The sequence below is a fragment of the Geotrypetes seraphini genome, chromosome 12, assembly GCF_902459505.1.
Source record: "Geotrypetes seraphini chromosome 12, aGeoSer1.1, whole genome shotgun sequence".
NCBI classification, from domain to species: Eukaryota; Metazoa; Chordata; class Amphibia; order Gymnophiona; family Dermophiidae; genus Geotrypetes; species Geotrypetes seraphini.
In genome coordinates this window covers 104,112,929-104,137,760 of record NC_047095.1, presented here as the reverse complement: position 1 = coordinate 104,137,760, position 24,832 = coordinate 104,112,929, and the positions used below count along the sequence as shown (strand labels likewise).

Genomic DNA, 24,832 nt, shown 5'->3' with positions numbered 1-24,832 from the left:
TGTGTAAGGCTGTGCAATTTGAATCTGTCAGCTTAGGAGTTTTTTTTCCTTTAAGGCTCAGAACTTGTCAGCATGGAAGGACTGAGAATTTACCATGTTAATAATTGTGAATTCTTTTGAATGTTAATGTTAATTCAGAAATCATCTGAAACTTTGACTAACTTTTAAACATGGAGGAATGTTTCTTTGTCTAAACTTTAAGACCACCCATAGAAATGTTATTGGTCGTCAAACTTGATGATGTCACTAAACCAAAAGTTATATAATAGACTGTAATGAGATAGAAAAACGAGACCATTGTGAGAAGGCCAGTCTTTGGCCACGATGATGATCTCCCATGAGCGCAACGTAAGCAATTATGCTGTTCTTTTGATCTAATAATGGGAAAATAGAACCAATAATTCAATAAATCCTGGTTATAATTTTAAAACCTTGCGCTGGTGTCATTTTGCATGTAGAATTATTTTCAAACCTGAAGCTTTCACAAATGGCGTCAATGCCCCATGCTCACATTCCTATTCAGTAAATATTGAAGGCGATATCTCCAATTCCTGGCAATCTCCCTGTGGGGTTCCTCAAGGCTTCCCACTCTCTCCAATTTTATTCAATCTCTATATGACCACATTGAACACCTTTAAGCTGTTAGCTTGGGAAACGTTATTCACTTATGTGGATGATATATTTATATTGATTGAGATTGATCCGGATATTACCAATCTAGTTTCCAAAGTAAATCTTTGCATTTCCAAACGTCAAGCCTGGGCTTTATCTGTCCAGATGAAGCTTAATACAACTAAAACTAAGCTTTTGTGGTTAGGTCCAAGATTGGACTATCTTCTTCCTACTGTAGCTCTGGTATCTGGGCCCTCCTTACCATAGTAACATAGTAGATGATGGCAGATAAAGACCCAAATGGTTCATCCAGTCTGCCCAACCTGATTCAATTTAATTTTTTTAACATTTTTTCTTCTTAGCTATTTCTGGGCAAGAATCCAAAGCTCTACACAGTACTGTGCTTGGGTTCCAACTGCTTAAATCTCTGTTAAAACCTATCTAAACCCTCCCAGCTATTGAAGCCCTCTGCAGCCCATCCTCCCCCAGACGACCATATACTGACATAGACCGTACAAGTCTGCCCAGTACTGGCCTTAGTTCAATATTTAATTTTATTTTCTGATTCTAGATCCTCTGTGTTCATCCCACGCTTCTTTGAACTCAGTCAGTTTTCCTCTCCACCACCTCTCTCGGGAATGCATTCCAGGCATTTTCAACCTCTCCATAAAGTAGAATTTCCTAACATTGCTTTTGAATCTACCATCCCTCAACCTCAAATTATGTCCTCTGGTTTTACCATTTTCCTTTCTCTGGAAAATATTTTGTTCTACATTAATACCCTTCAAGTATTTGAATGTCTGAATCATATCTCCCCTCTCCCTCCTTTCCTCTAGGGTATACATATTCAGGGCTTCCAGTCTCTCTTCATATGTCTTCTGGCACAAGCCTCCTATCATTTTTGTCGCTCTCCTCTGGACCGCTTCAAGTCTTCTTACGTCCTTCGCCAGATATGGTCTCCAAAACGGAACACAATACTCCAAGTGGGGCCTTACCAATGACCTGTACAGGGGCATCAACACCTTCTTCCTTCTACTGGCTATGCCTCTCTTTATACAGCCCAGCATCCTTTTGGCAGCAGCCACTGCCTTATCACACTGTTTTTTCATCTTTAGATCTTCAGACACTAGCACCCCAAGGTCCCTCTCCCCGTCCGTGCATATCAGCTTCTCACCTCCCAGCATATACAGTTCCTTCTGATTATTAATCCCCAAATGCATTACTCTGCATTTCTTTGCATTGAATTTTAGTTGCCAGGCATTAGATCATTCCTCTAGCTTTTGCAAATCCTTTTCATATTTTCCACTCCCTCCTCAGTGTCTACTCTGTTACAAATCTTGGTATCATCTGCAAAAAGGCACACTTTTCCTTCTTACCCTTCAGCAATGTCACTCACAAACCTATTGAACAGGATTGGCTCCAGCACCGAACCCTGAGGGATTCCACTACTCACCTTTCCTTCCTCCGAGCAACTTCCATTAACCATCACCCTCTGGCATCTGTCCGTTTCTAACCCAGTTTCTAACCCAGTTCACCACTTTGGGTCCTAACTTCAGCCCTTCAAGTTTCTTCAACAGCCTCCAATGAGGAACTGTATCAAGGCTTTGCTGAAATCTAAGTAAATTACATCTAGCATACATCCTCGATCCAGCTCTCTGAGTTCTCTGCTAAGATATTGGGAGTCCTTTTTGATTCCTCTCTTTCCTTTAAGGACCAAATAAATTCCTTGGTCAAGAAATGCTTCTTTAGTTTGTGAATGCTGAGAAAGGTTAGACATCTTTTTCATCACTGTCATTTTTCTATCTTATTTCAATCAATTATATTATCTTGTCTTGATTACTGTAACACTATCTACCTGGGCATTACAAAAATTTGTCTTCATAGATTACAATTATTTCAGAATACTGCTGTGAAGCTGATCTTCGGAAAATGTGAATTTGACCATGTGACCCCTTTGCTTCTGAGTCTTCGTTGGCTCCTGGTTTATTTTAGAATTCAATTTAAATGCGCTTGTATTTCTTTTAAAATTCTACATGGTATCTTTAATCCTCTTATGCCTTTATTTTGGAATGTTTTCCGATTCTCCTTTGCAAGAGGTATCCAACAATTTACCCCTTCCTTCTTAAAAAGAGATTAAAGGAGTCAAGATCTTCAATCTTTGGTCTTTAAATTATCTCAATTCTGGAATGACCTCCCCCTTTTTTAAGGAGTTCCAGTTTGTTTCAATTTTTCTGTAAATCTTTAAAAACTACTCTATTTGCCAAACATTTTGAAAACTAATTCTTTTGAAATTTTGCTATTATCTTCTATTTATCATTTGTAAACCATTCCCCTGTTTATTTAATTGATGTAAACTGAGTCGAGCCTTCTTAGGATGATGACTCAGTATACAAAGTTAAGCTTTAGTTTAGTTTTAGGGCTCCTTTTACTATGCCATGTTAGGGCTTTAACGTGCAGAATAGCGCACGCTACATTGCCGCATGAACTAGACATTAACGCCAGCATTGAGCTGGTATTAGCTCTAAAAGCGTAGTGCGTGATGTAGCGCGCGATAATTTCCTGTGTGCGCTAAACACTAACGCACTTAGTAAAAGGAGCCCTTAGTTTAATTTAGCTGCTTGAACCACTTGGCAACTTCTCCCCTCTGAAAAGAGAAGGTGTTCTTTTTCAGGAAGGAAGTGGGATGTGAGAGGGGCATAGTATCCTTTGTATTTTTTTTTTCTATTTTGAAAGCTGTTGGTTGTTCTGCCTTTTAAATTGATTTAATTTCAGATTTTGTTTTTAATGTGATGCATTATGAATGTTCAATTATTGATTACTATAACCTGTCCTTAGATTAGTAATCTCTAAATATTATTATATAACTTAATTAGCCTTTATAAATTTTATAAATGTATCTTCATGAAAGTGCTCACATCTGATCTGAGGCTATTCTAATCTATCTACTATATGTGCTGATAAGAATAAACACTTTTAGGGTATTTTTATAAGACCTTCCTAAGCATGAAATATGTTGCTACAAATAGCCAGGACAATTTAAAAATTACCCACAAATTACCTTTTCTGATGTCCAAAGAAAATATCTGAAAATCTGATCAGAAAAGGAGCATTCCATTATAGAAACAACAGTATCAAATTAAGTTACATAACATGTTTTCTCAATCCTCAGCAACCTCCACAGTTCAGATGCAGTCCAAGTTGCCAACCTGGTTACAGGAAATTAACCAGGGAAGGAAAGCCTGTCTGCTGCTATGAATGTATTCCGTGTGCAGAGGGAGAAGTCTCCAACCAAACTGGTAGGCGATATCATGGAACACAAGAGTTACAAATAAATTTAGGGTATCTATTATGGTCTTTGCTCTTGAAATTATGGAGGGATGTAGGGCTCCTTAACATTTAATTGATTGTTCTACAGGCTGTGTGGGACTATTTTTTTTCTTTACATAATGTGGAAAATACTTGATAAGATTCCTCCCTTCCCATCAACAGGCCAATCAGTCATGATGATAACTCAGGAACTGCCCTTTAAAAACAAACTGCCATAGGGAAGGATACCAGAAAAAGAGGGCATATAATGAAGCTAAGAAATAGGCTCAGGGGTAATGTAAAAAAAAGACTTATTTACAGAATGGGTGGTAGATGTGTGGAATGACCTCCTGGTTTAGGTGGTGGAGAGAAAGACTGAATCTGAATTCAAGAGAGTGTAGGCATTAGAGATCGCTTAAGTGGAGAAGGGCAGATTAGCTGGGCCATTATGCTGTCATGTTTCTATCTTTCAATGAAAACTGAGATTTTTAGTCTAGTCCAAAGAGAGAAATACCCTGAACCCCCCCCCCCAAAAAAAAAAAAATGCATCAATCTTGTCTTAGGGAAATTAAGTAGACCCCCCTACTATCACCAACTTGTAAACAAAAATCTGATTGTATCTAGAATAGAATTTTTAAGATTTTATATTAGACACACACCTGTATTAGTAGCTGCAGGTATTGTACACCACTTTGGAATATGGTGATTCATAAATTTTTAATAAAATGAAATGAATATTGCCCTGTCCCAAGAGGGCTTATAATCTTTTTAAAAAAATTTATTTATTCATTTTAAAGCCATAAGTAAGTGTAGATTATAATACAATCATATAACTCTATAAAAGCACTTAAAAACAATTACAATTATAATCTATGACAAAAAGATATATCCCCCCAATAATTATATCTAAAAACTACACTCAAATTGAGAAATTGAAAAACACATTCCAACCTGCCCTCCCACCCACCCCCCTGCATGTTTCAAGATAAACTTTTCTTCAGGGTCGAGGTAAAACTAAAAAAGATGTTTTCCTTTAAGGATGTACATACTCATACCATCATTAAACTATATACAGCAACTTTTGTATATATTTATCTGTAAAGTTATAAAGCTTTAAAGTTATAAAGACACTTACCATTTGAGGGGGCAGTCAACTGTATTGTAACAAGGCCACGGTTTGCAATTAAGATTTTAAATACAGATGATAAAGCATCTGGCATCATCAAAAAGGCAGCGTAAAAGGTTTCATGGACACGCCCCTACCAGCATCGAGGCCTAGCAACAAGTTAAACTGAATTACACTGTGTCTATATGATAGAAAGCCATTCTATCTCTTCATTTAGACCCATAGGAGCCAAAGATTTTAAATGGCAAATCCAACTCTGTTTTTTAATGGCCATTAAAGGAAAACATATAATATATACAATAGAGGCAGTAATAGTAGCTCTACATAGTTTAATGATAAAACAGGCTAGAAGAAGTAGGTAACACTGAAGTTGTTTTTATATCTTTTTTTAGTTTTCCCTCGACCCTGAAAGCATGTCGGGAAAGGTAAAGGAAAGTTGAGTGATAATCCACTATAAGCTCTCTTCTTGTTAAAGTATAAGTCAAAATCAAATTATAATATTGAAGAAAATAAATAATATTAAAATAAATAAAAATTGGACCAATTAAGATGGCAATAGCTGGAAGTTTATACTATTACTCCGAAGGTCCAGACAAAAATTTGGTTTTATTAAGTTTGTATACTTAACCTATGTTTAGAAATATCAGTTTATGAACATACAACAAGATTCCAGAACTGAACTAAGTAATTGGAACTACGATGAGAATCAATTGTATTGCATTTGATGTGACATTGCAATTTAATTCCTTTTTCCTATAATTTTTTGTTATTTTGTACATTGTTAGTACTCTGATGTATACCATCTGGTCCAGTTGACTTCTTAATCTTTAATTTATCAAATTAACCATTACTATCACTAATAACATCCCCAACCACCATACAACTGATAAGATTCTAGACTTCTATATCACTCACCTGACCACTCTTCCCACCGTCCCAAAGAGTTTTGGGACATTTTTCCCTCTTAATATCTTTGACCCATAACTATCTGATGAAGGTCAAGAGACCTTAATCACACCCCTACCACTTATTGTGGATGTCTCTCAAGCATTACAAGTGGGATAATAATGATTCCCAATTGCTCATGTTGCTTTATCAGGCTGGATTGAAAATCATGGCTCTAATCAATAGCTGTAATCTTTCAGATCCATCTCTAGGGGTAAAGTTATCAAATAAGGTTGTACAATCCCTATTTGGAGGACTATAGTACTATGACACTACAGTTATGGATCAGAGACACTATTTCAATTTGAGCTTGAAAAGTGACTTAAATGTCATAGGATTGTTAAAGCCCTCTGCCTACCACCCCAGAATCACCACCATTAAATGCTGGGTTATCAGTATGAATGAAAAAAGGTTAAGTCTTCACCAGTGGAATGGGAGGGGAACATAAGAACATAAGAATTTGCCACTTCTGAGTCAGACCAGTGGTCCTTCGTGCCCAGCAGTCCGCTCAGGCAGCAGCCCCAGGTCAAAGACCAGTACCCTAACTGAGACCAGCCCTATCTGCATTTGTTCTGGTTCAGAAGGAACATGTCCAACCCTGTCTTGAATCCCTGGAGGGTGTTTTCCCCTATAACAGATTCTGGAAGAGCATTTCAGATTTCTACCACTCTCTGGGTGAAGAAGAACTTTCTTATATTTGTACAGAATCTATCCCCTTTATAATTTTAGAGAGTGCCCTCTTGTTCTCTCTACCTTGGAGAGGGCGAACAACCTGTCCTTATCTATTAAGTCTATTCGCTTCATTATCTTGAATGTTTCGATCATGTCCTCTGTCTCCTCTTTTCAAGGGAGAATAGGCCCAGCTTCTATAATCTCTCACTGTATGGCAACTCCTCCAACCCCTTAACCATTTTAGTCACTCTTCTCTGGACCCTTTCGAGTAGTACCATGCCCTTCTTCAAGTACTGTGACCAGTGCTGGACGCAGTATTCCAGGTGAGGGCGAATCATGGCCCAGTACAGTGGCATGATAACCTTCTCCGACCTGTTTGTGATCCCCTTCTTAATCATTCCTAGCATTATGTTCGCCCTTTTCACCGCTATTGCGCATTGCGTGGACAGCTTCTTCAACTTGTCAGCCAGTACTCCCAAGTCTCTTTCCTGGGGGTCTCTCTCAGATCAGGGATTAAGAGTGGGGGAATGATTGCATTGTTGTGTAATGATCTGTCGTATTTGCTTGAGGGTACCATGAGTACATATACTACCTGTTGTTACATTCAGCCATGTTATTTCCAGACATTAGAGTTAAAGTACCAAGTGTTAACTCAATGAGCAGTTCACAGTCATTCACTCTCCTTGAAGTCAGCATCATGGTTGTGTGGTGAAGGACATAGGGCTCATGCTATTTTACTATAAGTGCACTTTAGTAAACAGATCTCATGATGTCTCTGAAATAATGAGATTCTAATCTTCTCTCTCAGATATGGACACCTGTACAACATGCCCGGAATATCAATGGTCCAATCAGAAAAGAGATGCCTGCATCCCAAAAGTGATAAATTTCCTGTCTTTTGAGGAGCCTCTAGGGATTATTTTAACTTCTATCAGCATATTCTTCTTTCTTATCACTGCTGCCATCTTGGGAATCTTTATTTATTACCGAGATACTCCCATAGTGAAAGCCAACAACCGACAACTCAGCTATATTCTCCTCATCTCCCTCATGCTCTGCTTCCTCTGCTCATTGGTATTCATTGGGCATCCTGAGGATGTTACTTGCATCCTCAGACAGACTACATTTGGGATCACTTTCTCCATTGCTCTCTCCTCTGTACTGGCAAAAACTTTCACTGTGGTCATAGCCTTCCAAGCTACTAAACCAGGAAGCAAGCTCCAGAAATGGATGGGTGCCAGGGTTTCTAATTATATAGTCCTTTCCTGTTCCCTTATTCAAATAGTTCTATGTCTTGCCTGGTTATTCACTGCTCCCCCATTTGCATATCTTAATATGAGATCAGAAATTGGAATAATACTAATTGAATGTAATGAAGGGTCAGTAATTGCTTTTTACTGTATTATGGGTTACCTAGGATTTCTTGCTGGTATCAGTTTAATCATAGCTTTCCTAGCAAGAAATCTACCCGACAGTTTCAATGAGGCCAAGTACATCACCTTCAGCATGCTGGTCTTCTGCAGCACCTGGATCTCCTTCATCCCAACATACCTGAGCTCCAAGGGCAAGTACATTGTGGCAGTGGAGATATTTGCTATTCTGGCCTCCAGCACTGGACTGTTGGGTTGTATCTTTTTCCCTAAATGCTACATTATTCTGCTGAGACCTGAAAGGAACAACAAGAAGGACTTAAGAAAAATGTAGGGGCCCTTTTATCAAACTGCATTAAATGCTATCACACACTTAATATGGAGGAAAGGATTGTTCAGAAAGTACATTAAAGCTTTTTTTGTAGTAATTTGCCTGTCAACATGTACTAATTGAAGGTGGTGGGTCATGGGAAGGGAATATGCTTTCCAGTGTTATCCTGCTATCACGTTAAGATAAACACATGTAAAATGGATAATATGAACTAAAAAATGATGCTAGAACTTCCTAAACAGGAGGTGTTAAGTGCTCCCACCTTAATTTTTGCAAGTTTTGAGTGCTAAAGATAAATTTAGCATGTGTCCTAAAAAAAAAAAAATATTGGCCCTTAAATATGACAGCGTACAGGAAAATACCATGAGAAAACACAATTAAGACTATCCCCCTCTTTTACTAAGGTGCGATATGCTTTTTAGCACACACTAAACATGTGCTAAATTCTAAAGCGTGAATGTTATCCTATGGACATGCTAGCTTTTAGAGCATGCCTTGATTTAGCGTACCTTAATTAAAAAGGGCCTATGTTTTAGCGCACATTAGTAAAAGGATCCTGTAATAACTCAGGGGTCCTCTTGCTAAGGTGAACTAAATGCTGCACTCTCCATTGTATTCTTAAAGGCTTAGAAATAAAAAAAAAATTATAAAGGAAAACTAAGATGTGCTGCATTTTTGATATCATACAAAATAGAAATAGGTTTGAATATATACAAGTAGACATGATTAAATAATTTTTTCTGATCAATCAGAAGGGTTGAAACAAACAACTTTCTTTTTATCACACCTATCAAGTTTGAAACATAAACAGAGACATCTAGGGGTCAATATTCAGCATTGCCTTGTTTATACCCAGGTGACCAAAGAGTACTGAGTAATTGTATGGTCATGAGCCATATTGAGGGCTGGTGCCTGTACATCTAAGTGACTAGATTGGACCACACAAATGGCAGTCCTATCTTTGGCTACTTAAGTATTTGTGTACTTTCATTGGACCCATTAGAGTTTGAGCATTTTCCAAAGGAGTTGTATGTGACAGAGAGCAAGAGTCTGATATCCACAGACCAGGAGAGGAACCTTGGATTGATGGTGTCTGGTGATATCAAGGAGATGAGCCATTGTGACTAAAAGATGCCAGTTTGCAGAAAATAGGACATATTAACACTCTTGCACAAATGCTGGTGATGGTCTTCTTGGAGTTCTGGGTTCAGTTTTGGAGGCAGTGTATTGCTAAGAACAAAATAGTCTTGAAACAAGGCAACAAAATGGTATGGGTTTCATCAAAGTGTGTAAAGAAAGAGACTTGGAGACAAATGTGATAGATTTTGCAAATGTGACGGCTTTACTGGAACAAACAATAACATCTGAAATGGACAGAGCAACGCTACTAGTATCATTTGTCTTTGAACAGGATGTGAATATGATTATGAAATTGTTTTTCAAAAATTCCCAAAAATTATTTGGGGGTCGGAAAATATGGATATATCCCGATGTAGCTAAGACTACACAAGAACGGAGGAAAGAGTTTCTTTCAATGCGACAACAGACTATAAATATTGGAGCAACATTTTTATTGGTGTATCCCTGCAAATGCATGGTTAGGTACTTAGGTGTTAAATATGTTTTTTTCTCTCCTAACCATCTGAAGGAATTTCTAGATGTTAAGCAGATCATCAAGGATTAAGGGACAATAATAGTAATGGGCGCTTGATACGTTATGCCTTTCTTCTTTGCAGTATTCCTCTAAATTTCTCTCTAATTTATGTTTTGGTCACCCCCTATTATTGTGGTCTAAGAAGGGGTTTATCATTATGATGATTGTTGTAAAAGTACTATTGTGTTGAAATTTTCTTCCCTGTATTCAATGTAACAAGAATTAATTCTTGTAAAATAAGATTGTATAATTATAAATAAATAAATAAATAAATAAAAAAGAAAGAGACTTGGAGAGCTGAACAAACATATCCTAGAGCACTGTCTCTCAAACTGTGTGCCCCGGTACAGTGATGTACCCCAAAGAGATTCTGGGTGTGCCGTGGAGATTCCAGAATTTTTACTTTATTTTTAAAAAAATTCCCTTCATAAGTGTACATTAGAATAGATGACATGTACACCATGTAAGTATGTGTCTGTCAATGTTATGGCTGTCTGTGTGCATTAGGATACAACAGTCCAGACAAGCATCCATTCTTCGATGTGATTGGTCCTTGAAAACTCACAGCAGGTAATTTTAGTTTTATTTTCTTATGCAGTAGTTATCCTAACTTGAGCAATGCAGCAATCAAGGTTTTGATACCATTTGAATCTACTTATCTTTGTAAACTTGGATTTTCTGCTTTGACAGAAATTAAATTTAAAAAGAGAATGACTTCAGATGATGGATGATGAAATATGTACTTGCTTGTTGACTATCAAGTCACATTTTGAGCTAATTTGCACTCAAAAGGGGCTCATGGAAAGGGGATTTTAGGGGGGAGGGGTAAGATCCAGGGAGTAAATGAAAGAAGTTAAAAATCTGCAAGGTCCATCCAGTCTTTAAATCTGTGCAGGTTACACTCCATTCCTCTAGGAAAGTATCTCACAAACTGTTTTATTAGCTGTAGCTTAGAACATTAAACATAACAGGGTTTTTTATGGCACATTATAATTGAAATGATAAAATCTATCACATTGATTTGCAATTCTATTCTATCTACTTTAGTTTCATAGTTGTTACAATTACCCACACATAGCTTAAAGAACTTTAACTCTCAAACTTAATATTTGTTGGTTTCACCATTTTATCATTTCAATTATAATGTGCCATAAAAAACCCTGTTATGTTTAATGTTCTAAGCTACAGCTAAAACAATTTGTGAGATACCTTCCTAGAGGAATGAAATGTAACCTGCACAGACTGGAAGACTGGATGTACCTTGCAGATTTTTAACTTCTTTCATTTACTCCCTGGATCTTACCCCTCCCCCCTAAAATGCTCCCTTTGGTATGATCTCACCCCTTTTCCTGGTTCCAATTTCCTAACCATAATCCCCTTTCCATGAGCCCCTTGTTCTATTAAATAGGCTTGGGCAGGCAAGCAGGAAGCAGGAAAAGAGAAGGAGAGAAAAGCAAAGCAGAGAACAGGAGAGGGGAAGAAGGAGCAACAGAAGGCAGGAGAAAGCAAGGGGCATCGGCAAGAGGTAGCTCTGCCCAACCCCTGACATCATCCACCGGAGCTCCTCCTTAAAAGGGGAGGGGCCAACGGAGCTCAGTTAAACAGACTTGGGCAGGAGGCAAGAAAAGAGAAGGAGAGAAAAGCAGAGCAGAGAACAGGAGAGGGGAAGAAGGAGCAACAGAAGGCAGGAAAGAGCAAGGGGCATCGGTGATAGGTAGCTCCACCCACCCCCTGACATCATACACCGGAGCTCCTCCTTAAAAGGGGAAGGGCCAATGGAACTCAGCTATTCAGCACATGCACCTTTGTGAAAGGGTCTTGAGAAGGGATGAGCCATCGCTAAAGGAGAGCAGAAGGAGACCACAGCAGTTGCAGAGGACACACAACCAGGCAGACACAGCAGGTACAGAAGATACACAACCATGCAGACATAAAGGACACAGCAGGCACAGAGGACACAGCAGGCACAGAACACAGCCACAGCAGACACAGACGCCATCCACATCAGACTGGCAAGCAGGCAGCAATGGAAGCAGTAGACAGAAGCAGGATGTTGAGCTACCCAGTTTTCTGCACCGTCTGCCATATGTATGATTACCTCCCCTCTGGGAAGCAGTCTTAAGTACGCACTCGATGTGGAGAACTGGAGAGCCTGAAGAAACAAGTCAGACTCCTGGAGGGCAGAATACTGGAACTGGAGGCACTTCAAGTAGTGGAGGAGGAAGACAGAGATGCAGAGAACATCAAGACAGGATACAGAGAACATCAATACAGAAGACACCATCGAGGAAGAAGTCCGAGAGCTGGGAAGTTCATAGAGGAGGCATACAGGGAGGCTGTGGAAAATCACCAGCAAAAGTGGAACTGCCGTAATACACCTATAGCGAGTGTGGGCCACCTGACAGACAACCACCAGAAAGAAATGGGTGAAACAGCAGTGAGATCTGGAAACAGCGGAGGGGATCCACAAGAAGACAAATCTGGTGCAAGCCAATGCCAGGATGAGAGAAAATGGATGGGAATGAAGGACATGGACCTACGGCTGGAGAGATGGACATACACCAGGGACATGAACCTGCGGCTGGAGAATCAAGAGATAATAGAGAGGACAGCAGTCGTTGTGGGGGTCTCCATCATCAGACAAGTTGGCAGCCACATAGCGGGAGGAATACTGGATCAGCTGGTGACTTGCCTACTAGGAGCCAAGGTAGAAGACAGAGTGAGCCGCATCTACAGGACCATCAACAGTGTGGAAGAAGAAGAAGATACGACAGTGGTGATCCATGTGGAGACGAACAACGTGAGCAACAGGAACTACAAAAGGGAAGTACTGAAGTACCAGTTCTTGATGCTAGGAAGAAAGCTGAAGACCAGAATGCAGAAGATAGCATTCTCAGAGATCCTGTTGTTATCCAGGGCCGACAAGAAGAGGCAGATGGAGCTGCAAGAAGTCAACACGTGGACGCGGTGAGGAAGAAGGATTCTACTTTGTGTGCAACTGGATGACGTTCTGAGGGAACAGCAAGCTATTCAGGAAAGATGGACTCCATCTCAGCAGACAGAACAAGGCTACTTGCAAGCAACATCAAGAGAGACGTTGAAGTTTTTAAACTAGGAAGAAGGGGAAAGCCGACAGTCGACTGAGAGAGAGAGTTGATGGTTCGGAAACTGGTATACCAAGAGGATACTGTGTAGGAAGATAGAGGGGAGGATTCACTGGATCACAGGCAAGACTGATTGAAAGGGATACAAGAGAGAAGGAAATGCAAGAAAGGAACAGGCCACAAACTCAAGTGTATATACATGAATGCATGGAACCTTAGGAATAAGATGTGTGAATTAGAAGCTATGGCACAAAAAGATAATGTGGATGTCATCGGCATCACAGAAACATGGTGGACTGAGGAAAATGTCTGGGACACTGTGCTACCGGTAAATTAACTATACTGTAGAGACAGAGTGGCTCAAAAAGGTGGGGGCATTGCCATATACGTCAAAGAGGAAATTGAATCTACTGGAGAGAATACACCAGAACCGACGGATAAGTTAGTCTCTATGGGTCAAAAATCCAGGAACAAATGGACTGGAAATGAAGATCGGCATCTACTACTGACCTCCAGGGCAGTCTGCAGAAATTGATGAAGAAATGATGGATGAGATTAAACACAACTGCAAGGGAGGCAATGCAGTTATCATGGGTTTCTTCAACTATTTGTGGATAGACTGGAACCTAGGCACCTCCGGCTGCGCTAGGGAGACCAAGTTCCTGGATGCTGTAGGTGATTGCTTCCTGGAAAAACTAGTCAAAGAAAATACAAGAGGAAATGCAATTCTGAACTTAATTCTAAATGGACTATGAGGAATGGCACAAGGTGTAGAAGTGGATGGGAAGCTGGGAAACAGTGATCACAACATGATCCGCTTCACCCTGGATGCAGGGGTGAAACATCGGTCCAGAATGATGACCAAGGCACTGAACTTCCGGAAAGGGAATTACAAAGGGATGAGACTCATGGGGGGGGGAAGAAGATTAAGAAGATTATAAGCACTATATAAACACTAGAGAAAGCTTGGTCCCTTTTTAAGGACACAGTCACCGAGGTGCAAAATCTATATATACTGCCTATCAGCAAGAGATCCAAGAGGGAAAAGAACAAGGAACTGGTGTGGTTCACTGTAGAGGTGAAGGAAGCGATCAGAGACAAGAAAACTTTGTTTAAGGAATGGAAAAGGTCAAGAACAGATGAAAACTGAAATAAGCATAAACAATATCAACACAGGTTCTATAAGGCGGTAAAAGGGGCCAAAAGAGAATACGAGGAAAAAATAGCCAAGGAGGCGAAAAACTTCAAGCTGTTCTTTCGATATATTAAGGAGATACGACCCGCGAAGGAAGCGGTTGGACCATTAGATGACCATGGAATAAAGGGAGTGCTAAAGGAGGACAAAGCAATCGCCAACAAACTGAACACATTTTTTTGCATCTGTATTTACCAGACGATATACATAGCATACCAGAACCCATCAGGCTATATGTTGGAATGAAAACGGGAAACTGACAGGGTTAAAAGTCAGTCTAAAAGAGGTATGCAGGCAGATTGATAGGCTTAAGAGCAATAAATCCCAGGGAGCAGATGGCATCCATCCGAGGATCATCAAGGAACTGAAAGGGATAATAGCTGAACTGCTTCAACTAATAGCCAATCTGTCGATCAAATCAGGAAAGATTCCGGAGGACTGTAAGGTGGCGAATGTTACATCAATATTCAAAAAAGGTTTGAGGGAAGACCTGAGAAACTACAGACTGGAGAGTCTGACCTCGGTACCGGGAAAGATGGTAGAGGCACTGATGAAAGATCACATCATTGATCACCATGACAAACATGGTCTGATGAGGACCAGCCATCACGGTTTCAGTAAAGGCAGATCTTGCCTGACGAACTTTATTGCACTTCTTCGAGGGAGTAAACAGGCAGATAGACAAGGGCGACCTGGTCGACACTGTATATTTGGATTTTCAGAAGGTTTTCATCAAGCTTCCATATGAACGGAAAATTGCGAGCCATGGAATCAAGGGTGAAATAGTCATGTGGATTAAAAACTGGCTGGAGCATAGGAAACGGAGGGTGGGAGTAAATGGACAATACTTGGATTGGAAGAGCATCACCAGTGGGGTGCCACAGGGCTTGGTGCTTGGACCCGTGCTCTTCAACATCTTTATAGTTCAAAATCTGACTTCTGGCCACGGGTGTCATAGTATTCCAAAAAGGTTCCCAAACACCCATGAAATGAAGACCACGTACTGAGGAAAGGTCCAGAACACTCCGACGTTCCCAAGCTAGCAAAGTAATCAACTGGACCCTCCACAAGGAAAGTGTGGGAACTATTGGCTCCAATCAGAACAATAAAATACATTTAAGAGCAGACAAAATTGACCATCGCAGAAAGGCCCTAGCACCAGGTTGTCTAGGGTGATGAGAAGGTGAAGCTCTGAAAAGTAGCTCTGGTGAAGGACATACTGTCATCTTCCAGATGTGTCCAGTGAAAGCAAATAAGCTGGTCCAAAAGATCTGAACAGCCGGGCAAGACCAAAACATATGGCAGAGAGTGGTTTCCAGGTGTCCACTTGTTGCACAACAGGGAGAAGGGTGAAGCTTGGCTTGGTGCGCCCACTTAGGTGAAACATAAAATCAAAACAGCAATTTATATTGCATTTCAAAAAAATATATATATTTCCTTAAAGAAGGCAATCGAGTTACAGCAGTTAAAATAGTATCATCAGGCAGTATAACATTAAGATCCTGTGCCCAGGTGATCTGATATTTAGCATAATCAGGCAATGAGGTCTCATCTTTCAAGTACCGATGATGAAATTTAAGAGGCACCAACATTTGGGCATCTAACGCATAGGCCTCAGACAATATTTCACATCTGGCAACACCCAAATTAGATTGTTGAAGGGAATTCACATAATGAGGAATCTGCAAATATGTGAACCAATCCCTATCAGTCAAGTCATAATCTCTACACAACTGGGCAAAGGATTTAATGGTGCCATCCCGATAAACTAAGTGAAACAAATATATCAACCCCTTAGTTTCCCAATAAATGAACCGCGAGACCCCCATTCCAGGCATAAAACGTGTTAGGCAAGAAGGGGGACTCGCGGATACTAAATCCATGAAATCTACATATCCATGCCCAAACCCATCTCATACCAAACAACTTTAGTCCAGGATGAGAGGGAGAAGGCAGAGAAATGGAATGTATATATGCACTGAAGTGGTCTCCCAAAAACAAGTAAGTTCTAAGGAGGTATTAGAAAAATCAGACGTTCCCCTAAAATAATCATTAATATGGCATGCCACAACTAATAGTTAAATAACGAAGGTTAAGTAATCCAAGGCCCCCCTTAGAAAGTAGACACGCCATCTGATGATAAGATAATCATGCCCGGTGGCCCCTCCAAAGAAAATATTGAAGAGAACGGATATATTTGGTCTCATCTCGACTCAAAAAATATAAAGGAAGAGTTTGAAAAACATATAGCCAAGAGGGAATCACAATCATATTAAGTAATGCAACTCTACCCATAATAGAAAGAGGAAAAGTATGCCACATACGTAGCTTCACAGACAAAGAGCGAAACAGAGGTCCTATATTAATGGCATATAAAGTGGAAAGATCTAATGGAATTAAAACTCCCAGATATTTAAAATAAGTGTCAGCCCATTGTACTAGAAATGTGCCCTTCCACTGATGACGGAGGGAAGGATGGGAAGGCATAGCCATCGATTTATCAAGATTAATGACCAAATCCAAATAAAACCCATATTCCGATATTAAATCCAAAGCCACCGGAAGAGAACGTGTTGGGTTTGTTAATATGAGCAATAGATCGTCTGCGAACACCAATATTTTAAGTTCCTGATCAGTTATATGCAACCTCTGCACCTCCACGAAATTACGCAAAGTACATAAAAGAGGTTCTAATTTGAGAATAAATAATAGTGGGGATAGCGGGCATCCCTGACGGGTTCCTCAGCGGACAGGAAATTTCTCAGAGGAAATTCCATTAACCAATAAGGAAGCCATAGGATTGGCGTACAGGGAAGAAAGGGCGTAATGGTAGAATCCAGAGACTCCAATATAATCCAACATTTGATATATATAAGTCCAAGAGACATTGTCAAATGCTTTAGCCACGTCCAGACTCACAAATAGAGTTGGAACCGCCACTTAATGAGCGTGGGCTAAAGCAAGTAAAATCTTGCGCACATTTAACACCGATTGCTGTCCTGGGACAAAGCCAACTTGATCTTTATGAATTAACAAAGGGATGTAGGGAAGCAATCTATTTACTAAGATATGGAAAAAAGCTTAAGATCTACATTAAGTAGAAAAATAGGCCAATATGAACCTGGGAGATCAGCAGCCTTACCAGATTTGAGTAAAAGAACTATAGATGCCTCATTGGCAAATCGAGGGAATGAGCCACTTCGCACAGCCTCGTTATAGTAAGACAACAAGGGACCAGAGAGCAAAGTCTCAAGGATGCGATAAAATTCACCTGAAAAGCCGTCGGGACCGGGAGCAGTACCGGGCTTAATAGCCCTGATAGCCTTCTGTAGCTCAGAGGCCTGTAACGGATGGTTCAACTGCTGTACTGCCTCCTCCGACAGACGCGGCATCCCTGAAAAATTCAAATAATCATTAACCAGTTCCGCTGACAGGGGAGAACCTGCATCATATTGAGATGCAAAATAATCTTTCAGAGCATTAGCTATATCTACGGTGCGGAAACGATCATGCCCCTGGGAGAATAGCTAAAATAGGCTACCTACCCTTATGCAAATCCACCAATTTAGCCATCAATTTGCCTGGTTTGTTACCATATCTTTGAAAATGATATTTACGATAGGAAGCCCATCATTGCATCTTAGATTGAAGCAGGGTATTGAGGTTAACCTGTGTAGTTAAATACTTTTATTTGGTAGCCTCTGAAGGCTTCGCCCCATAGATACATTTAGCCACCTGCAATGCCCGTTCCAGTACGATAATGGCTTTGTTTACTCTCCGCATCCTAGTAAAGGTATAGGCTAAAATATTCCCCCCGAAAGACCAATTTAGCAGTGTCCCAAAACAATAGTCATCTAGGTGCTGAGCATTATTAGAAACATAATCCTCCCATTAACCCAGTAAAAATTTTTGAAACTCAGAATCTTGGGCAAGATAAGCAGGAAACCTCCAATGCCCTGAATCAAAGAAGGGGGCCTCCAATCGAATATCAATCCAAACTGGTGCATGATCAGAGATGTAAATATGGCAAATTCTTGCTGCAGTGACCTGCGAAAACAAAGAGGAAGACAACAAAACATAATCGAGACGAGACCAAGAACCATGGGCACAAGATAGATGAGTATAATCTCGCACTTCCGGATGAAGGAGCCGTCATGGGTCAATTAAGTCGAGGGTGGAGCAAAAATTTTGAAGCACTAAACCCCATAGACCTATCCAGCTCAGAATCCATCACTAAATTGACATCCCCCACCAAAAGTAGGGGATCACTAGAATAGCGGGAACACAATGCAATCAAGCATTGAAAAAAGGGAAATGGTGAAGAATTTGGCCCATAAACCACTAACAAAAGATAAAAGGAGTCCCCCACCTGAAGATGCAACAGTAAATATCTACCCTCCATATCTTTATCTAAAATCTGGACGCCCAAGGGGGAGGACCTATGAAGAAGAACGGCCACACCGCCATGATGGCCTATGGGGGAAGAAAAAAATACTTCTCCCACCCATGATCTTTTAAGCTTAAGATGCTCTTCATCTGTCAGTCTGGTCTCCTGGAGGCAGGCAATGTCTGCTTTAGTGCGTTGTAGGGAGACAAGAATTTTTTGTCGCTTTATCAGCAAAGTAATACCCCCCACATTCCAGGAGACCAGCCTAAGAGACGTACTCATAAACTAGCCAAGAAAATATTTTCCAGTTGAAACCAATATAAAGAAGCCCCAGGAGCCCAGCCTCCCCAAAGACTATACATCTATAAAATGCTCCTCCCCATATTCCTGCCCTGACGAAACATTTCAAAGAAGAAAAAATTACACTCTGTAAATAAAAATTTAAGGGACTGCGGATATACCCTCAATGCCCAGCCCCACCACCAACTATCCCAAGCCCACTCCAAACCCAAACTCCCCTCCCCACACCCCCTCCCCATCCCCTCCAAATAACCAGAACCACTACCGGGGCCCACATCATAGTGGATCCCGGATTTTCAACATCTTTATAAACAATTTGGACATTAATATGATGAGTGAGGTGATTAAATTTGTGGACGATATGAAGTTATTCAGAGTAGTGAAGACACAGGGGAATTGCAAAGATCTTCAATGTGACATAATGAAGCTTGAGAAATGGGCATTGACATGGTAAATGAGGTTCAACATGGATAAGTGTAAAGTGATGCATGTCGGTAACAAAAATCTCATGCATGAATATAGGATGTCCAGAGCGGTACTTGGAGAGACCTCCCAGGAAAGAGACTTGGAAGTTCTGATCGACAAGTCGATGAAGCTGTCCACACAATGCACAGCGGCAGTTTAAAGGGCGAACAGAATGCTAGGAATGATTAAGAAGGGGATCACGAACAGATCAGAGAAGGTTATCATGTCACTGTACCGGGCCATGGTGTGCCCTCACCTGGAGTACTGCGTTCAGCACTAATCACCATAGATGAAGAAAGACATGGTACTACTCAAAAGTGTCCAGAGAAGAGCGATTAAGATGGTTAAGGGGCTGGAGGAGTTGCCGTACAGTGAAAATTTGGAGAAACTGGGCCTCTTCTCCCATGAAAAGAGAAGACTGAGAAGGGACATGATTGAATCATTCAAAATACTGAAGGAAATAGACTTAACAGATAAAGACAGATTGTTCACTCTCTCCAAGGTAGGGAGAACGAGAGTGCAGTCTCTAAAGTTGAAAGAGGATAGATTCCGTACAAACGTAAGGAAGTTCTTCACTCAGAGAGTGGTAGAAAACTGGAACACTCTTCCAGAGTCTGTTATAAAGGAAAACACCCTCCAGGGATTCAAGACAAAGTTGGACAAGTTCCTGCTAAATTGGAACATACGCAGATGAGGCTGGACTCCTTTAGAGTACTGGCCTTTGATCTAAGGGCTGCCACATGAGCAGGCTGCCTAGCATCTTCAATCTTCCAGAATACCTTTACGAGAAACTGATCAGATATCAACCTAATAGAACTCTAAGATCATCTCAACATGACTGATTTGAAATCCCAGGCCCGAGAGATATAAAACTATAATCAACTAGAAAGAAAGCCTTTTCATATATGGGTCCTAATCTATGAAACACCATACTTCAATGATTAATTGAAGAAATCCCCTAGCTTTCCTTCCAGAAACAATTGAAATCAACTCTGTTCCAATGCTATGGAACCCTATGCGGTTACTTACCATAGTCTGGGTCTGAGTCTTTAGAATTTACAGCAATGACTCATATCTTCATTACTCCTACCCTCCTTTCATCTCCTGAGCTTTCATACCCTCTGTTGACACTTTCAACTTTCTTCTACCCTCTGATGGTTTGTAAACATGTCACTCCTATCCCTAATGTATCTTACTTTTTTGTTTTTGTAACCTCCACTTCTATTGTACTAATAATGCAAACCACTTAATACTCATGTACTGGCAGTATATCAAATCTTGGGGGATTTCAACTTTCCGGGGATAGACCTGGGAACCTCAAATTGTGGCAAGGAGGCAATGTTCCTGAAAGTTCTAGGGGACTGATTCCTGGAACAATTGGTGGGGGAGCCTTGGACTTAGTCCTAAACAGCATTACGGGGCAGGCTAAAGATGTAGAAGTCACAGACCTGCTGGGGAGCGATCACAACAGGATCAACTTCACACTCGATGTCGGGAAGGGGAGAGGCACTAAAACCCTCAACCACGACTTTAAACTTTAAAAGGGGAAGATACGATAGTATGAGAACCATGGTGAAACAAGGATCAAGAAAAAAATGGGCAAAGTCAAAATGGTAGAACAGGCATGGTCCCTTCTGAAAAATACTATCACGGAAGCACAAAGCCTCTACATTCCATGGATGTCCAAAGCAAAGAAAACAAATGGCAAAAGAGAGCCGGCATGGCTTACTAAAGAAGTTAAGGAAGCCATAAAAGAAAAGAAGGACTCCTTCAAAGCATGGAAACGCATGAAAACAACCGAAACTTGGAACATTTAGGGAAGTTTAAGTCAATTTATTTTTTGTGATAAACTTCCTGTTATTCCTGTCAGGCCTCAATAGAATAATGTAGCACTTGGGGATAAATATACAACCCAGTATTCCAGAACCAGAGGCCAGGATAGCAAATGCCTTCACTGCTATCATATACTTTCCCCTAGTACTCAGGTATGTAGGAATGAAAGACACCCAGACACTGCAGAACACCAGCATGCTGAAGGTGATGTGTTTGGCCTCATTGAAACTGCCAGGTATATTTCTTGCTAGAAAAGCTACAATGAAGCTGATACCAGCCATAAATCCCAGGTAACCCAGAACACAGTAAAATTAAATTGCTGACAATTCATTACATTCAACTAATATTGTTCCAATTTCTGATTGTTATGATGCGGAAATGGAGGAGTAATACCCATCCAAACAAGGCACAGGAGGACTTGAAAAAGGGAACAGGAAAGGACTATAGAGTATGAGACCCTGGAACCCATCCATTTCTGGAGCTTGCTTCTAGGTTTGGTGGTCTGGAAAGCCATGACCACAGTGATTGTTTTTGCCAGGACAGAGAAGAGAGAGATGGAGAAAGTTACTTCAAAGACAGAATGTCACAGAACACAAGTCACTTTATCAGGACAGCCTATGAAGAGCAATGAGCAGAGGAAGTAGAGCATGAGGGTGACTAGAAGAATGTAGCTTAGGTTTCTGTTGTTGGATTTTACAATAGGAGTGTCTTGGTAATTAATGAAGATTCCCAGAATGATGACAGTGAAGAAGAGAAAGAAAATGCTGATAAGTAGAACAATTCCCATAGGTTTTTCATGGGAAAGGAAGCTTATTATTTTTGAGATGCAGACATCTCCTTTTTCATTGGGCCACTGGTCCTCTGGGCATCTTATAAAGTTATCCATATCTGAGAAGAAATAATATTTTCTTAGCATTTCAAAAATGGTATCAGTTTTCAAGAATGGTTAAATATTGGCAGCAATTAGTTCATAGTGGATAACATAGAAAGAAGCTAGATTAGTAAATCTATTTTTAGTATTTATAGACCACTTAGGGCTCCTTTTCCGAAGGTGCACTAGCGGTTTTATTGCACACGCCGGATTAGCGCACGCTAGCCAAAAATCAACCACCTGCTCAAAAGGAGGTGGTAGTGGCTAGCATGCGTGTTAAGGCCTTAACTTACCTTCATAAAAGGAGCCCTTAGCCTAAGTTGTTTATGTTCAGGTACTCCCTATCTGTTCCATTGCGCTCACAATTAGAGGTCTGCACGGGAACGGGGATCGCGGGGATCCCGCGGGTCCCGCGGGGATCCCGCGGGTTCCCCCCCTGGCCCACGGGACTCCCACGGGGACGCCCCCTGGCCCACGGGACTCCCACGGGGATGCCCCCCTGACCCACGGGACTCCCACGGGGACGCCCCCTTGCCCACGGGACTCCCACGGGGATGAAAACAACCTACCTAAATTCTGGCGATGCAAGTCTGGCGTCGCGTCGGGAAATAGCCATGTTGAGCAGTGAGCTCAGCACGTACACAGATGAAAGCCTTGCTTGCTGATTGGTCCGGCGGCCCCGCCCCACCGTGCCGCCGGACCAATCAGCAAGCAAGGCTTTCATCTGTGTACGTGCTGAGCTCACTGCTCAGCATGGCTATTTCCCGACGCGGGCATTAGGCTGTTTTTTGTCATTTCGGGTGGGGGATGGTAGCGGCAGCAGCAGCCTGAAAAAGAAATCATCCTGGCCGGGTTCGGTGTCATGCTCCGGAGCTTCTACAGCCTTCCTATCTCCCTCTCCCTTCTACCTGCGGCTCTCTTCGGCAACTTAGCAGCAACGATCGACACAAGCTTCTGGCGTCGGGGCCTACCCTCTGCGAGTCCCGCTTGTTTCAACTTCCTTTTTCCACAAAGGTGGGACTCGTAGAGGGAAGGCCTCGATGTCGGCAGCTTGTCTTGATCACCGCTGCTGACGAGTTGCTTAAGAGAGCAGGGGGGTGTTGCCAGGTGCAGGTAGAAGGGAGAGGGCCAGATGCAGGACTCGTGGGTGAGGGAGGAGAAGAGAGAGGGGAGAGAAACAAAAGGAAATATTTCATACTGGGCTGGGCCGGAGTGGAGAGAGGGTGGAAAGATTCTGGCTACAGGGTGCATTAACAAAGGAAAAAGGGGGAAAGCTGAAAATGGAGATAGTGACACAAAGAAGAGAAAGGGTAAGCAGGACCTTCTGAATAAGGATAGAGATACAGAGGGGACATGAAGAGGAGGTGAAATAGAGACATAGAAGTAATGCTGAAAAAGTGTGTGTGGGGGGGGGGGAGATAAAGACATTGAAAGGGCAAATGGTGAATATGGGGTAAAGACAAGGACAGAGACAAATGAAGATTCTGAAAAAGTGGTGAGATAGGGATATAGGTGAGATGGACACAAAGAAGGGTGATGCTGGAAAATAGGTGGAATGGTAATTCTGACAGACACAGAAGGGAAATGCTGGATCAAGGAGAGATGGGGCTCAGGCTGGATGGAATGAGGAGAAATGCCTTGTTGGCCCGGAACTTCCTCTCCTACGTCAGAATTGACGTCAGGGAGCGGAATGCTGGTCAGCGCGACGCTTCTGCAGGGAAAGCTTGGGACAGCGGTGGCTTGGGGACTATTCCCCGATGGCGGTGGCAGCAAACCGAGTGGCTTGGGGGAGGGCACGGAGAAAGAAAGAAAGGGGGCAGACAGAGAGACAGAAAGAAGGGGGAACAGGGAGACAGAAAGAAAAAGTTGGGGGAGAGAATGAGGTCTGGAGGAGAGGAAACATACAGGAGGCTGAAAGAAAGGAAGAAAGATTGGATGCACAGTCAGAAGAAGAAAGTGCAACCAGAGACTCATGAAATCACCAAACAGCAAAGGTAGGAAAAATGATTTTATTTTCAATTTAGTGATCAAAATGTGTCTGTTTTGAGAATTTATATCTGTTGTCTATATTTTGCACTATGGCTCCCTTTTACTAAACCGCAATATTGTTTTTTAGCGCAGGGAGCCTATGAGCATTGAGAGCAGCGCGAGGCATTCAGCGTAACTCCCTGTGCTAAAACCTACTATTGTGGTTTAGTAAAAAGGGAGGGGGTGTATTTGTCTATTTTTGTATTTTGTTACCGAGGTGACATTGCATAGAGTCATCTGCCTTGGGAAATGTATATGGCAGATATCTTTGTTTTGTGTTCAAAAGAAAAGGAAATGCATTTCTGGTTTTATTTCTACAGTGTTGAAGTACTTGTTGGCCCTTGCTGTGACTGGTGGGGATCCCCAAGCACCGCCAGCAGAGGACCTCCTCTAGAGATGGTCAGAACTCCCCTCCACCAAGCGCAGCAGTCGCTGGCAGCATCCATGAGCCACTGAGGTGCCAGCATCTGTGACTCAGGGACGCTACTGCTGCCTGCCAAGCTTGGCAAAAGGGACCCCAGGCCAACTGCAAAGGAAGTCCTCAGCTGACAGTTTGTGGGTTCTCATCAGCTGAGTATTTATATTTTATATTTACATTAGAGGTTCTGGTAGAAACCCATTTACAAAGTATGT

General features: G+C 41.5%; 1 protein-coding gene across 1 annotated transcript in view; it reads left to right on the top strand.

The window, feature by feature from the left end:
• Positions 1-22,075, top strand: part of LOC117346210 (vomeronasal type-2 receptor 26-like) — a 66,064-nt gene extending 43,989 nt beyond the window's left edge. The window contains exons 6-9 of the mRNA XM_033915612.1: positions 3,782-3,908; positions 7,470-8,359; positions 19,100-19,131; positions 22,003-22,075. Coding sequence (XP_033771503.1) covers positions 3,782-3,908; positions 7,470-8,359; positions 19,100-19,131; positions 22,003-22,075 — 1,122 coding nt within the window. The remainder of the gene's footprint in view (positions 1-3,781; positions 3,909-7,469; positions 8,360-19,099; positions 19,132-22,002) is intronic.
• Positions 22,076-24,832: the final 2,757 nt, after the last annotated feature.